The sequence below is a fragment of the Erpetoichthys calabaricus genome, chromosome 6 (assembly GCF_900747795.2).
Source record: "Erpetoichthys calabaricus chromosome 6, fErpCal1.3, whole genome shotgun sequence".
NCBI classification, from domain to species: Eukaryota; Metazoa; Chordata; class Cladistia; order Polypteriformes; family Polypteridae; genus Erpetoichthys; species Erpetoichthys calabaricus.
In genome coordinates, this window is record NC_041399.2 from 33,471,285 (window position 1) to 33,485,780 (window position 14,496).

General features: G+C 40.7%; 1 protein-coding gene across 1 annotated transcript in view; it reads right to left on the reverse strand.

The window, feature by feature from the left end:
- Positions 1-14,496, reverse strand: part of klhl14 (kelch-like family member 14) — a 116,497-nt gene that overhangs the window by 98,855 nt on the left and 3,146 nt on the right. The window contains exon 2 of the mRNA XM_028804445.2: positions 13,607-14,496. Coding sequence (XP_028660278.1) covers positions 13,607-14,481 — 875 coding nt within the window. The 5' untranslated portion in view covers positions 14,482-14,496. The remainder of the gene's footprint in view (positions 1-13,606) is intronic.

The following is a 14,496-nucleotide window of genomic DNA, read 5'->3' on the forward strand; positions in this document are numbered from 1 at the left end:
AAGGAGTACAGTCTCCAGCTAACAATCGGTAGCAAAAACCAAGGTGCAGTTATTTCGATCCAGCATTATGGAAGCCACTTGCAGAGCAAGTTAATTAAGCAGCTATTCATTTTAGAAAAAGTCCACTTGGACTTGGCATATCTTTCAGTTTCTTGTAATACATCATTCTGCATTTGTACAGATAGCTAAGAGACATTGTGCTTTGCCTTATTCTGTTGATTTTGTATGTTTTGGGCTGTAAGAATTACATAGCGATATAATTAAAGTTCTTTTTCAATTTAACAGCCCTATTTCTTGGTGTGCATTTTGTGCTGATTTTATTACCCTTCTTTAGTATAATTACAAGGGATATGGCTGGATCTTATTTTGTTTTATGTGTAATTTTGGTGAAAAACAAATGGATAAAGCTACTTGCAGAAAAAAAATTTAAAAGTAAAAGACAACAATTTGAAAACTTGTGCTGTGGTTTTACAATTTTCTAAATGTTGTGAATGTTCGAAAGCAAGCAAGACTGTGCTTCACAATCATTAACAATTACGACGGGTCACGCAGATATTAATTGCAGTCCACTTCTACAGGCCTCCATCTGGAACGTAATGCCAATTGTTTCAAGTTTCAGGACATTTGTTTGCCTTTAATCCTGGCTTATTAAATTGCATTTGGTGTATAGTTTGTCGTACGAGTATTTGATTCGTCACCTTGTGTGTTTGTGTTTCACGTGGGGGTTCCAAATATGACTTGGCAGCACCAATGGTGCTGATGCTGAGGACCACTGTAGAGTCTTAATCCAGCCCTAGAGTGAGTGACTATGCATTTTAAAATTTCTACACTTTAAAATTATAAACATAACAACTGCAGGAACTCAGCATAGGCCAGTATGGTGACTATATGTTTTGAACATTTTTACAGTTTATAATAACGTACAAGTATTTCTAGAAATTAAGTTATTACTGTTGAGTGACTATGAGTTTTGACTGTTCATAAGATAAAATGAAAAATAATTCTAGGATATCAACCAAGGACTGTCTACTGAATGTAAATTTAGAAATACCAATAAAACATAATAATTTTAGGAAACCGTGAAGTTCTATGCATCCATAGGCAGACCAGATTTTCATAGTCCCAAAATGGGAGACAATTTATTAACAATTTATGTGTTGTTACATTTATATTACAACAAACAGCTGTGAGGGGTTCACCTTTGCAGTTCTGTGAGCATTGTTACACATACATACTGTATATATACAGTATAAAACATTCTGTCACACATATACGCTTGGGAAACAGCTTAAGGGCTTGAGTGGTTGTAATTCTCCACCAAGACACGAGGGGGCGCTGCACGTTAACAATCTTTCTTCTCCTCCTTCTGCAGAAAGGACAACTGACACTGTCCCATCCCATCTACAATTTCACTTCCGGGGTCCATCCGTTTGGGCCCACTTGTTCCACACAGAATTCTTAATTAATCGCGGAAACGCCATCTTCTTCATGTGTGTTCTATTTCTACAATGATCTGTGTAAACACATCGTTAAAACAGAAATGTCTTTCGTATTTTAGTAATAAATGACTAAATGTAGGCATAAACTATGTAATACGTGAAGCCTGAAGTCCAAAGATCAAATAAACACTTTCACAAAAGGTTCAAAGACAATGCAACAACTTCCGTGGCACAGTGGTAAAAATTGCTGACTGCTACAGTACCGGCTGTTACAGACGCAAATCAAATGTATGTTTTTATTGTAAAATAAGAACAGCACACATTCTTACCACTGCACCACGGAAGTTGTTGAGTTTATGTCTACATTTTGTCACTTATTACTAAAATATGAAAAACTTTTCTGATTTAGCTATGTGTTTACACAGATTATTGTGGAAACAGAACACACATGAAAAGCATGTGTTCCAAATAACGATCTATTTCCATTCTAAAACTCCAGCACTTCACTCCCAGATAATCAAGGCTGGAACTGGGAGAACTTTGTTCCTGTTCCAAAAGACGCTGATGAATTACGGTAGCCCAGATTAATGAGTTTTTTCATAGGCTTTGGTAATTCTAGTGTTAAATAAAATATAAGAATTTAAGAAAGTTAATCAAATTCAATACTGTCTAGTGATTATGAACTTTGATCTTTCAATAATTTAATATAAATATCATAATTTCAGTAAATTAACAAAGGACAGTCTAATGACTTGCAATAAATAAATATTAAGCATAATGTAACTCGCCTGCTGAGTGATTGGCTCTGAAATGGACTGGCGTCCTGTCTAGGGTTGTATCCCATGTTGCACCTCATGTCACCAGGATAGACTCTGCCCCACACAGCCCAGAACTGGATTAAGCGGGTTTAAACATATACTTTATATATGTAACTTGATTCAAGGTCATTGGGGGGGGAGGCGGTGGGCAGAGACCATTGCATTCAACACATTTTTCTGTATTTGAAAATTTCGCCCTGCCATGTGCAATTCTTTCCCATTACAATTGTTCATAAGCTGTTAATACTGAGAAATGACTCCTTAAGAAGATTAAATAATAAAGCTTGTGTTCTTTGAGGTTTTCTTTTAATCAAGCCACTACTTGGCAGGGTTGCTCCAGTGCAATTTGTTGGTCCTGCGGTGACATTGGTCCTTTCTTGTAAAAAGGCTGCTAAACCACCCGCAAATTGCAGTGTGAGTAATTTCTGAAATAACCCTCGAGCGAGATTCTGTACCCCACTGTGCTCATAGGCTACAACTCTGCTCCACTGCACAACCATTAATATGCAGGGATTCGCCAATACTGCAAAATGGTCTGAAGGATGGGCTTCAAAAGATGTAAGGCGATCATGTCCCAGTATAGCAATGGGCATGTATGACAGTGACAATTGCATCAGGTTTATTGCCCTCATTTAGCTATTTTTGCTAGAAACATAAACCGTCTGCCACATACAGTAACATATGAACCTTGCCATTTACAGAAGATTTCCTTCTTGTAAGTTTTATTCCAGTTGTGATATTTGAAAGCAAATGATAAAAATCATAGAACTTGTAATGTCACATTTATCACAAAAGATCTAGAATAGAACATTAAAAAACATTAAAACAGTAACAGCTATGAATTAGTCCAATATACTACTTGCATAGTTACATAGTCATCAAACAGCTCACATCTTCAAAAAGAAAGAGACGCAGAAAATAGAATGAAATAGTAGGACAGTCATATTCTAAAGACGAGTAGCTGAGGAATAAACAGTGCGTCCAAACACTAATGTCACCCATGAGAGCCTCCTCTTCCTTTGTCAGATTTGACTGTGGCAGCTGACCAGTATTCTAGTCTAAGCAAATCTGCCTTATTCACTTTCTGTAATTACATGAAATTGTAAAAAATCTGAGCCTCTTTAATTGCTACAACTGTATAGGACTATGCCTGAAACAAGCAAACCTTTGTTAATTTGAAAGTTAAAAGGATCATGCTCTGCTGGGCCCTTGAGTAAGGCCCTTAACCTCAAAGATGTTCCAAAAAGGCGCTATACGATGGCTGGCCCTGCACTCAGACCTCCAAAGCTCACGCAAAAAGACAATTTCCCCTTGAGAATTAATCAAGTGTACCAAAAATTTGAGTTTTGCCTAATATAGTCTGTAAGATAGTGGACGCTTGGTGGCGCTATTGCCCCATGAAACCCAACAGACAGATGCAGACACTGGTTTAAAAGCACCCAGAAGTATTTTAATATTCTTCAATAAAGTGCCCAAAAGCACCTCCACCACCATAAACATCCATCCATCCATCCATTTTCTAACCCGCTGAAATCCGAACACAGGGTCACGGGGGTCTGCTGGAGCCAATCCCAGCCAACACAGGGCACAAGGCAGGAAACAATCCTGGGCAGGGTGCCAACCCACCGCAGCCACCATAAACAATAAATCAATAATTAATAAATCACAAATAACCAATCCTCCAATCCTCCACTTCTCCACTCCCAGCAGCTCTGTCACACTCCCTCCCAACTCCGGCACAGCTTGCTGGGTTTCAACCAGTCCTTTAAATAGTCCTTGACTCAGAAGTGCTCCTGTTCCTCTGTTCATGTGATTCCATAGCACTTCCAGGTCAGATGAAGACTTGTGTTTTTCTTCAGCCCGGAAGTACTTCTGTTTCTTCGTCCTCGTGACTGAGGAGTACTTCCGGGCTACCGGGAAAATAGAAATCCCCGCGTCTCCCTGCAGCATCCCATGATGGCACCCACGGCACCCAGCAGGGCTATGAAACCAAACTCCATCCTCCATGGTGCCCTGCGGGAATCCGGGGCACCTCCATGCTGCAGGGAGGACGCCATCTAGCATCTTGGATGTGTCGGATAAGTTGCCGTCCATCACAAGTCATTTGGTATTTGAGTTAGAAATTGGCATTTCATATTATACAATAAGTTCTTCATACATTAAATCACATTGTCTTGGAATACAGTGACCATTAAAGTTTTAAAATCTCAATAGGAGAATCCACAGTGACTTGCTGGATACCTTAGAGCTGCAGCTGACTAGGTTCACATCCCAGTCTCCATTGCGTTCTCTCTGAAATCTTCATGATCTCCTCATGTCTACAGTCCATGAGGTTTCCCTCTGGCAGGTCTGGTTTTATTCCCACATCCTGCAGCTAAGCTGATTGTTGACTCTACATTGAGTGTTTGTGAATGAGCTAACCCTAAGATGGACTTGTGCCCCGTCTATGGATGGATCCTAGCTGGCACTCAGCAAGTTCAGGAAATGCCTAAACAGCATAAACACACAACTGCTATTCAAGTAGGAAATACTAATGGATGTAAGGCTAGAAAATCACCAACTACTGTAGTATGCAAACTTTTACTGACACAAGGCCTCATTTACTGTTAAAGGTAAAAAGTAGATAAACAGTAAAAAGGAGAACATCCAAGCAGTAGAGCAGGCCATCATTATATTGAAGAAAAAACTAATTATCTAATCAGATTAAATACAGCTCATTTTGGACAATCAATGTGCTTTAAGTCAAAAATGTATGTATTGTCTGCCATCCATAAGCTGGTCAGCCAGAAGATCAATGGCCCAGTTTCCACTTACTCTGAGGAACTTCGCCCCTTTAAGGGTTATCAATACAAAAAGCCCCACAGTCACAGGAAGGAGGCATTCATTGATGGACCATGACTAGAGCTGCATGGATTGGTCCTCCTACCATTAGTTTGACCAGCCATTAATATAATATAATATATCCTAGCAGCACTGGGTATTAAGCTGGAGTCATCCCTACCATTCCATTAAAGGGCACTGGCACACTCACTCCTATTGAACTAAGTTATTGTCACCAATGACCCTAATGTGCAAAGCTTTGGGATGTGGGTGGCAAACAGAGTACTCAGGGAAAACCCTCATGAACACAGGGAGGCCAGAAAACAGAGTTCACAACAGGAATCAATGCCATGAGACAGTAGTGCTAAATACTGAAGTAACTGTGGCATAACAGATGGTTATATCATGACACTACTTTATTTCTCCACATAATCCATATTATGTTGGTTACTTCAAGACTTGGTTGACTGAGTTTTGTTACAGACCTGGAGTGTGTCCAGAGTAGGTTCCTGTCGTGCATTCTCTGCACATTTCCTTTGTATCCTTGTGTCTCTGAACCTCACTTGATTGGCACTCCCTCTGTCAAGTGCGCTCCTGTAAAACCTACCTCTCAGACTCTTGTCCTTTTGACCTTTCTGCTTGCCTCCTGTCAGCTTCTTCCCATCGTTGAAGGCAACTCTCAGTCTGCCTCCTACGCCTTTTCTCCTCTTTGTGTACCTCACACTTGCACTTCTTCTTCGATCACGTCATCAAAGTCAAACTGACCAACCACACCTAAGCCAAACTGACTAATCACATTGCTCAGAGGATATCGGACACACACATAGACCCTATATATATTTTTTTTGACTGTTTGTAAAGTCACACACAATGTTTGTCTCCATCGCCATTTAAAATACTATTGCATTAGTCCTGTTTCAATCCTCATTCACTGCCTATTTTATGCCATTTAAGCAGTATATAAAAATTTACACCACAGAAAGACGCTATCTGGAAGTGTAACTCTCTCCATTGTATTGACATGTTTTTTCAAACTCTGCTCATCTATTTCCAGACTGGCTCTAACCAGTTCAAGGGTACAGCAGGGGCAGGTATCAACTCTGGACGGAGCACCAGTTCCTTTATTGCAATCTGTCACTGCTAATGTTTGGCAAAACACTTTCCAGTCTCAAATCTGCACAAGCGCTTATGGCACCTGACTGTGGCACCCCAAGGATGCTTACCTTGCATTAGAACAGAATGACTCCATCTACAAGGATTTTCTTTTTCCAATGAAATTTTGCAGCCTTGCAGCTTTCCACAGGGCACATTTCTTTATTATTCATTTGTCAATTGCACAGTGAGAAACTAAATTACTTTTGGTCTACCCTGGAGTAGTTGACCAAATCTGCTAGTGCTCTGGCCATCATAAGCGTCCTTGGAACTGCATGAAATACCCTTAAGTCGTCCCTTTCCTTTGGACCTCTACTGCAAATATCACCATATTGTAGCTCTCAGAGAAGTGTCATTAGCATTGTTGAATTTAGTTTTCACTCAGTTTTTTCTATTTTTTGAGAAGTTTCAAACATACAGTCCACCAATTTATCTATTCCATCCATCCTTCCATTACCCAACCCGCTATATCCTAACTACAGGGTCACGGGGGTCTGCTGGAGCCAATCCTAGCCAACACAGGGCGCAAGGCAGGAAACAAACCCCGGGCAGGGCGGCAGCCCACCGCAGGGTGCACACATACGCACACCCACACACCAAGCACACACTAGGGACAATTTAGAATTGCCAATGCACCTAACCTGCATGTCTTTGGACTGTGGGATGAAACCGGAGTACCCGGAGAAAACCCACGCAGACACAGGGAGAACATGCAAACTCCACACACGTGTCACCCTTCATCCATTCCTTAATTATTATCTAGTTTAGGTTTAGGTCAAAGGTAGCCAGAGTTTGGAGCTTAGACAAGGTGCCAATCCACACATTATACATACATAATGCCGTGTTCCTATCTGACACTGAATTAGATTAATCAGATTTGAAAATATTAGGTTATATTTTTATATAGAAAATATTAAAATGTGTTCCCTATTGGAGTGGCTCCTCTAGAAGTACAAAAAATGTAAAAAGCAGACAAATAAAAATGTTTATCTGAGACCTCCTTCACTTTTGTAAACCTCTCTGATTGCCCATTTTCCTCTCCCATAATATTTCTGTCTCTCTTCCTATCCTAGAAATGAGCTTTTGCACCATAATCTTCTAATATTTACTGATTCAGTTAGCCTCCGTCTTGATGGATACTGGATGTTATTTCTGGATTATGCTATGCATTGTACAAACCAAATTTGAGCCCCCTATATTGGCTCTTAAAATCTCTGCACCCTTGAGCGCTAATTAGCAGGTTTGCTGATCTCTACGTCTGGCAATCAAAGTACCACTTTGGAGCCATTTGCTGCCACCTGCTGGTGTGGAGGTAGGTACTGGGCTTCTGTTTTATTTTCAGGGCAACATCTCTGTGGAAAAAATCGACTGCCCTTTAATTGCTTTTGTATTTGCACAACCGTAAGCCAAGGTGGCCTCTCACTATCAATTTCATTCTCTCTTTCCTGAGTTCTTTGGAGGCTTTTACTAAGGTTCCCTCGCTCGTATTTGCCAGTCAAACATCCCTTTGTGATATACATACAAAGACGGCTCTTGGGTTATAAACATGTTTCATTGCTATGGGAGTTACTAGCCTAATTTTGTGTATAAGTTGAAACTTGCACTGAAAAATATGTTGTCAATTAGCCAAAATGCATGACGTTTTATTACTTATTTTAAAGAAAACTATTTCAGATTTATCAATAAAATAAAAGTGAAGCAATAATGCAGTATTTTAAATCATAAAACACTAATAATTTAAACTAAACTACTTAACTGTTCTAGTTTTTAATTAATGATATATTATGTCATGGAGTTGGAAAAAAACATAATGGCACAAAAGTCCACCACTACCTGACATTGTGAGATGCTGCTCTCTCTACTGAGGAATCACTCAGAGTGACGATTCCGCCTCCCAGTGGCTCAGCTCAGCTCCCTCAGACGTCACGACTAGGACATGAGTTTAGGATTCTTGGAATTAGAAGAATTGGATTCTAATGGCTCAGCTAAAGAGTCAGTTGATGGTCTATTTGCTTCTCCATGAAGGAGCTTATTGTGGAGCTGCACGCACTACTAATTACACATGCACACAAAAGCACAAAACGGTTAAAATGGTGACAAAGCACATAATGTATTGTGCCTCAGCGTTAGTGATGGCTGCTAGGCATTTATCTGTGTCAAAACTAGCGTGCATCATTCATAAGTAAAACGTGTATAGTGCTAGATGAATGCTAATTGACTTTCACTGGAAAGAAACATTTGGGGTTGTGCTCATTTCTGTCTGTGTGTTGTGCCAGGGTTAAAAAGTGGAAAGTCCAGAAGGCTGAAAGAAATGTGGACAGACCAAAGCATAGTGTTCAAAAAGTTGTAAAAACAAACAAAAAGTAAACTAAATATAAATCGAAAAACCAAAAGAGCACAAAGTCGAAACCATTAACCAGAAAATACATGAAAAGGCACAACCACAGAAAAACACAATAATAACACATTGTATTTATATAGCACCTTTCCCATGCTCATGGTGCTTTATGGTGTTGATAAAAATAAAACATGTTCAAATTAAATAAAATAACAAAACCAACACTAAATATGAAATATTTATTATTCTAACTTATGAAGTAGCTCCCTTCGATTAGAAGACAATAAGAAATGTATTGAATAAAAAAAAATACTTGTTAAGATTTATTGGATCATAACACTATAGAACTGGATTAAGTTAAGAACCCAAGATCTGCCAAGACATTTATTTTTATAGTGGAGATCCCAAAGATGGAGTAGTGAAAGCAGCTAAAGGAGGACTAGTGAAGACTTGTTAGTCCTTCTGGCCACAAGGGGACAGCAGAAAGCTACTCCCAGGTTCCAGCCAAATATCGGTGTGCCTGTCTCTTTAAGCAGATGATGGGATAGATCCCAAAGTATCAGGAATGTCCCAGAACTGCTGGTCAGTCAACTGACCATGACCCTGAATGTAGCCAAGGGTTACACATTAAAAGAAGCCCCCTTTCTCAGCCAGTGGAGCTTTGAGTAAGGACTAAAGTGATGGCAATGAGCTCGAAGAAGTGGAGAAAAAGGACTGAAACCTTCACGTAACATCAAAGAGACAGGAGAGAGAAGGAAAAAATAGGCCCGGGGCAAACAGGTGCGTATTATTGATACAGGCACCGAGACGGTGAGTGTTTTGTTGTTCTGTCTTTATGTAATGTGTGCCCTGTTCCTTCCTGGAATCCATCTTTCTGTAAACAAAACCCCTTTTGACTGGACTGTATGGTGTCTGTGGGTCACTTTAAATGAGGGGTTGATTCGAAAGCTCTCGACCGCCCAGTGGTTACAATGTACATCCAGCACATACAGTATATGGGACCTCAAATGCATAAACAGTAAACAAAATCCTAATGCTACACCGAGACTCACTATACTGGTTTACGTCCCTGTCTGTCTAGAGGGGTGGCTGCCCCATTATAACCACAAACATTGTTGCAAGCACCAAACGTCTTTCCCATTCACCTTCCAAACTCATTCTCCTTCTCTCTTTATCTTCCATGTCAATACTACCTTTCTGACAGTGGAGTCTATGCCCCAGTTTCCACTGGCATGGAATGGCCTTTATATCCTGCATAGAGATTACTTCTGGCAATTTCCAACCTCCTGTGGCTCAATACATACTGTATATAACAAATTAATATTTAGCTAAGTTTGATTTATTTATAATGTTTTTGTAGTTCTTTATGGTTATTTTAGGTTATGTTTATTTTTTAAATATTGGATAATCCAAATTTAACATTTATTTTTGGTTTCAGAGAATCTTCCTAACATTAAGAGTAAATCACTACTTACCGCAACACCATTATTGTTTTCATGTGCATGAAGCCTTTGTGCACACCTTTTGTGTCTCATTGTCAAGGTGTTACTATTGAGGACAGCAGGGAGTGTGTGGTACGTGACGTCTGTATATTGATGACATAAAAGTGAGTGCTGTGCACTTACTGGTTTTCCAAAATTGCGGAAATAAAACAGATCTACTTGTCAGCATGTTTAACTTTTCAGATGTGTCTCACAGTTTAGGAACTAACTTCAGTTTAGGAATTGCTTTGAAGAAGTGAAGAGCTATAAAGCTAGCATAACAAAAAAGATTAACAATATAATGTACATCCACAGAGCAAAAAACATTAATTTAACAATCTGACCAGAGACTCTCAGAACAGTAGGATTTTCAATTGCTTCTTAAATACATTGAGGAAGTCAGCAGTTTGGATAGAACTACGTAAGAATTGAATCTGGATTGAGATTTGATACCATGCACAGGATGCAGCACCAGATGCTGTTCACTAGCAGATCTGAGTCTCCATATACTCAGATGCTGACCCACGGACAACTCTGTAGGCTAGCATCAAGGATCTGAACTTAATGTGTGCTGCTATGGGGAGCCAATGTTGCGACCTGAAGACAGGAGTAATACACATCCGTCTTGGCTGGTTGAATACAATGTGGGCTGCTACATTTGGGATCATCTGCAGTGGCTTGATAGCACATGCAGGTCCTCCTGCTAGTAGTGAATTGCAGTGATCCAGACCTGACAAGACCAAAGCCTGGACCAGACGTTGTGCTGCATACTCAGTCGGATAATCACTAATTTTGTGGATGTTCTACACTGTAAATCTGCATGAACGAGAGACAAGAGGGAAAGACAGATGCTCATCAATGATTTCTGTTTTTGGGTTTGGTAAAAAACAGCACTGATCTTTGGGTACTGAAATTTAGCTTAGTTTCTTTCAACATTTTGGTGCCTCTGAGTCAGGCATAGTCCTACAAAACCCCTGGGACAGTCTGCCCAGAGCTCCCTCTGGTGGCCCCAGGTATCCCTTCTGGACTGCTGGCCTATTTTTAAACAAAAGAGCCAGATAAACCTGCAAGGTGTCTCGATAGCAGCCTCATGCTGCTGGCAGTTGCAGGGCTGGGGTATTTTCACACTTTTTTGTACATTCGCTACTCCCCTACCGCTATATTTACATCCCATGAATAATTCAATGGACGCTTTTTCCTGTATCTCCATCTAGTATCCCTGCCTGTGGCCTCCTATCCGGGATGTGTTCCAGCACTTGTATTCCTTTCTCATGGATAGCAACACTGTCATGTAGCCCTGTGAGCTTCTCAGATTTTTCCACTGTGTAAACCATACAAAAATAAACGTGCGATCCGATTGGCTTGTTCAACAGAGCTCCTGAGTCGTGACGCTTTGTGTGACTGCAGCTAAACCTTTCTTGTTTCCTTTATAATGGAGAAGAAAGCCTAGGAAGTCTAAATACATCTCTTCCATTTCAGACCCCACCCTTTCCGCTTCTCCAACAATAAAACTTCCTTCATAGCATAATAATCATTGACTTCAGACCCAGCCTTCATCGGAGACACAACTATGAATGGAAAGCACCTTATTTTGACAACCTGAAGAGCTATAATGACTTTTCTTTTCAATTTAATTTTAATTTCTCAACCTGGACATTAAGGGGGGGCATCCCCTGGAACCTCAAATATTTCTACACATTTTGAAATATATACATATATAAGTACAAATACAAACATATATACAGCATCTATATATATCTATATTGAAGGAACCCATCACTTTGAACAACAATGGACCCATCAACAAGAGAAGAAGAGAATGGCAGGACATCACCATCAAAACCAACTCAACGCACAAGGGAGGCAATTCCCTTTCCCGAATTTGCCTGCTCTCGCACTAGCGTACACACAGGAGGGGGAGTGACAGAGATGGACAAATGAATGGACGGTGTCATTGCCAGATCAGTGGACAACCATGATTGATTTACTTTACTTATACATATATACATGTATGTGTAGAGTATATTTATACACTTATACTGTCCATGCATACACATAAAACGTGCCAAATAACGGACAGGTTCCTGTTTTGAGCCACTACTTCCAGGATAGTCTCCATCATCCCACAATCTTTAGTGTGATTAATCAGGTTACATAAATATTTGTATGACTAATATTGGCATCCATTTAAATTACCACTAGATGAATACACCACACCCAACATACAATAAAGCTCATTCTTGCTATCAAATACAGATGATCTTATAACACAAAGTGAGTCTGCAGCATGTCAGACTGCTCCTCCAATTTCATGTCTTCTCATAACTGAAGGCTACCATTCAAGAAATGTGACTAAAAAGTCTACTGTCATGTCCATTTGTATGGCCTAGACTTTCCTTTAACAGCTATGTAGCAGATACCTGGAGTGCACATCACCAAATTATATAGTTGTATCTCCTCAATGCATAACGTCCTAATGTGCTGGCTTCTTGCAAGGTAAAAAAAAAAAATGCTCCAGACTGAGAGAAGAGCATCTCCACAGGCTTTGCTACAGTTAGGTTGGAGTTTCTGCCTACTCAGTGTTACGTGCTACTTGAAGAGCCACTCGCTGATACACACAATTCAACGAGCCGCTTCTCTTTGACTCATTCAGATAGTCTGCCAGATGTCTGCTCAGTAATAACACGATCTGACCTGCTCCAGTTCTCCACATTCTGGCTTATGTTCGAAAGGGGAAACACAACATTTCCCAAGATATCTACTCATGTATTGCAAACATGGAATTACTTGTCTGTGCCTCTGCATTTTGCAGCACTTCACAAGGTATGCCCTTATTGCTCCTGAAAAATGGGACGATCAGCTTCATGTGAGTATAAAGGCTGACATTCCTCATTGGAAACACAATTTTTTTTTTCATTTTAGGCTTTTTCAGTTAACAGTTCTGTTAAATATCTTAAGCACTAAACAGACAATTCTTCACATAGTGGCCCAATGCCTTACTTATAAAAAAAAGACAAGCAAACATTTTTGATTAAACCCAAATACTGTATTGTGTGCCTGACTTTCAGGTCAGACTCCAAGGACTAACACTTGGTGCCTTTGATCAGTGGCTGATCCACAAACACTGCTTGGGTTTTGTGTTTCAGGTCTACAGGGTAGCAGACACCTCTGCCACGGGCACACTGACTTTCACACTGGCCTGGTACTTCTGGGAGCCTGAGGCACAGGAGCTCAAGGGCTTTCCTCTGACACATGCCAGCCACCATGTCAAAAAGACAGAGTGGCCAGTGACATAGTGTTTAACACCAGGTCAGGCTCCAGGCCTGTATACATGTTTGCCCAGTTTGGTTTCTGCAGTTTTATTAATCATAATGAACCTTATAAAGAAACTACAGTCCTAATACATCTAATTTCACTAATATTTCAGTTTTTTCAGTCTTAGAATTCATTACACACATACTGTATAGCATATGGTTCTACCAGTTTATTGTTCTGCTTTTTAAGTAAAGAATGAATGTGACTAGTAAAGTAATAAACACAAACAAAACTCAGTCCTACCTGCTGGCCACACTCTGTCTGCAATGCTGCCTAAAGGGCATCAGGTGATAGTTCATGGCATCCAGAAGCAGCTTCTGGCACACGGGATCCGTTCTCATAAATTCCACTGACTGAACTCTCTCCACAAGTTCTGGGGCTGGGATCAGGGCAAAACGGAGTCTCTTCATCAAGTCCGGGGCGTACTGCATGCGGGTTTCTCGGTCATGCTCCAGCCACAGGACCGACATTTGAAAGAGTGCTAGCTCAGACTCCACTGGAGGAGGCAGCGAATCCAACATGGCGCACATCTCCTCAAAGTTCAGCAGCAGTACATCTTCCACCAGATATTTGTTAGCAAGTTTTTTGGTCTCGTCCAGCCCATGCAAAGCAGCAATCTTACAGATTTGCTTGTAGTTCTGCACTGAGATCTGATCATTGAGAAACTGGACGCAAAGCTTAGTGATCTGGAGTATGTTCAGGATCTTGCTGACGGACAGAACTTCTTCCACGGTATCCAAGGACAGAGTCACGTTGGCAGTGTACAGGTACTCCAAGACCAACCGGAGACCAATGGAAGAACAACCCTGCAAAACCAAGTTGTTGATGGACTGTGGGCTGTTTATAAGCTTCTCATCTGGAGAGGATGATGGGGTGCTGCCATTGCCCTGTTCCTTGTTTCCAATGCCATCCTTACTGACTGGATGATTAGAGAAGAGAGACCTGAAGTACTGTGAGCAAGATGCCAGCACTGCTTTGTGGCAGTGAAACTGCTGCCCCTGAGCAGTGAGAGTCACATCACAGAAAAGCTGCTTTCTCCAGAGCAGGTTGAGGCCGTGCAGCAGGGTGTCACTGTGAGTGGGGTCAAATGTGGACGTCCTGTCGGCAGACCTGGACATGGCTCGAAACTCCAC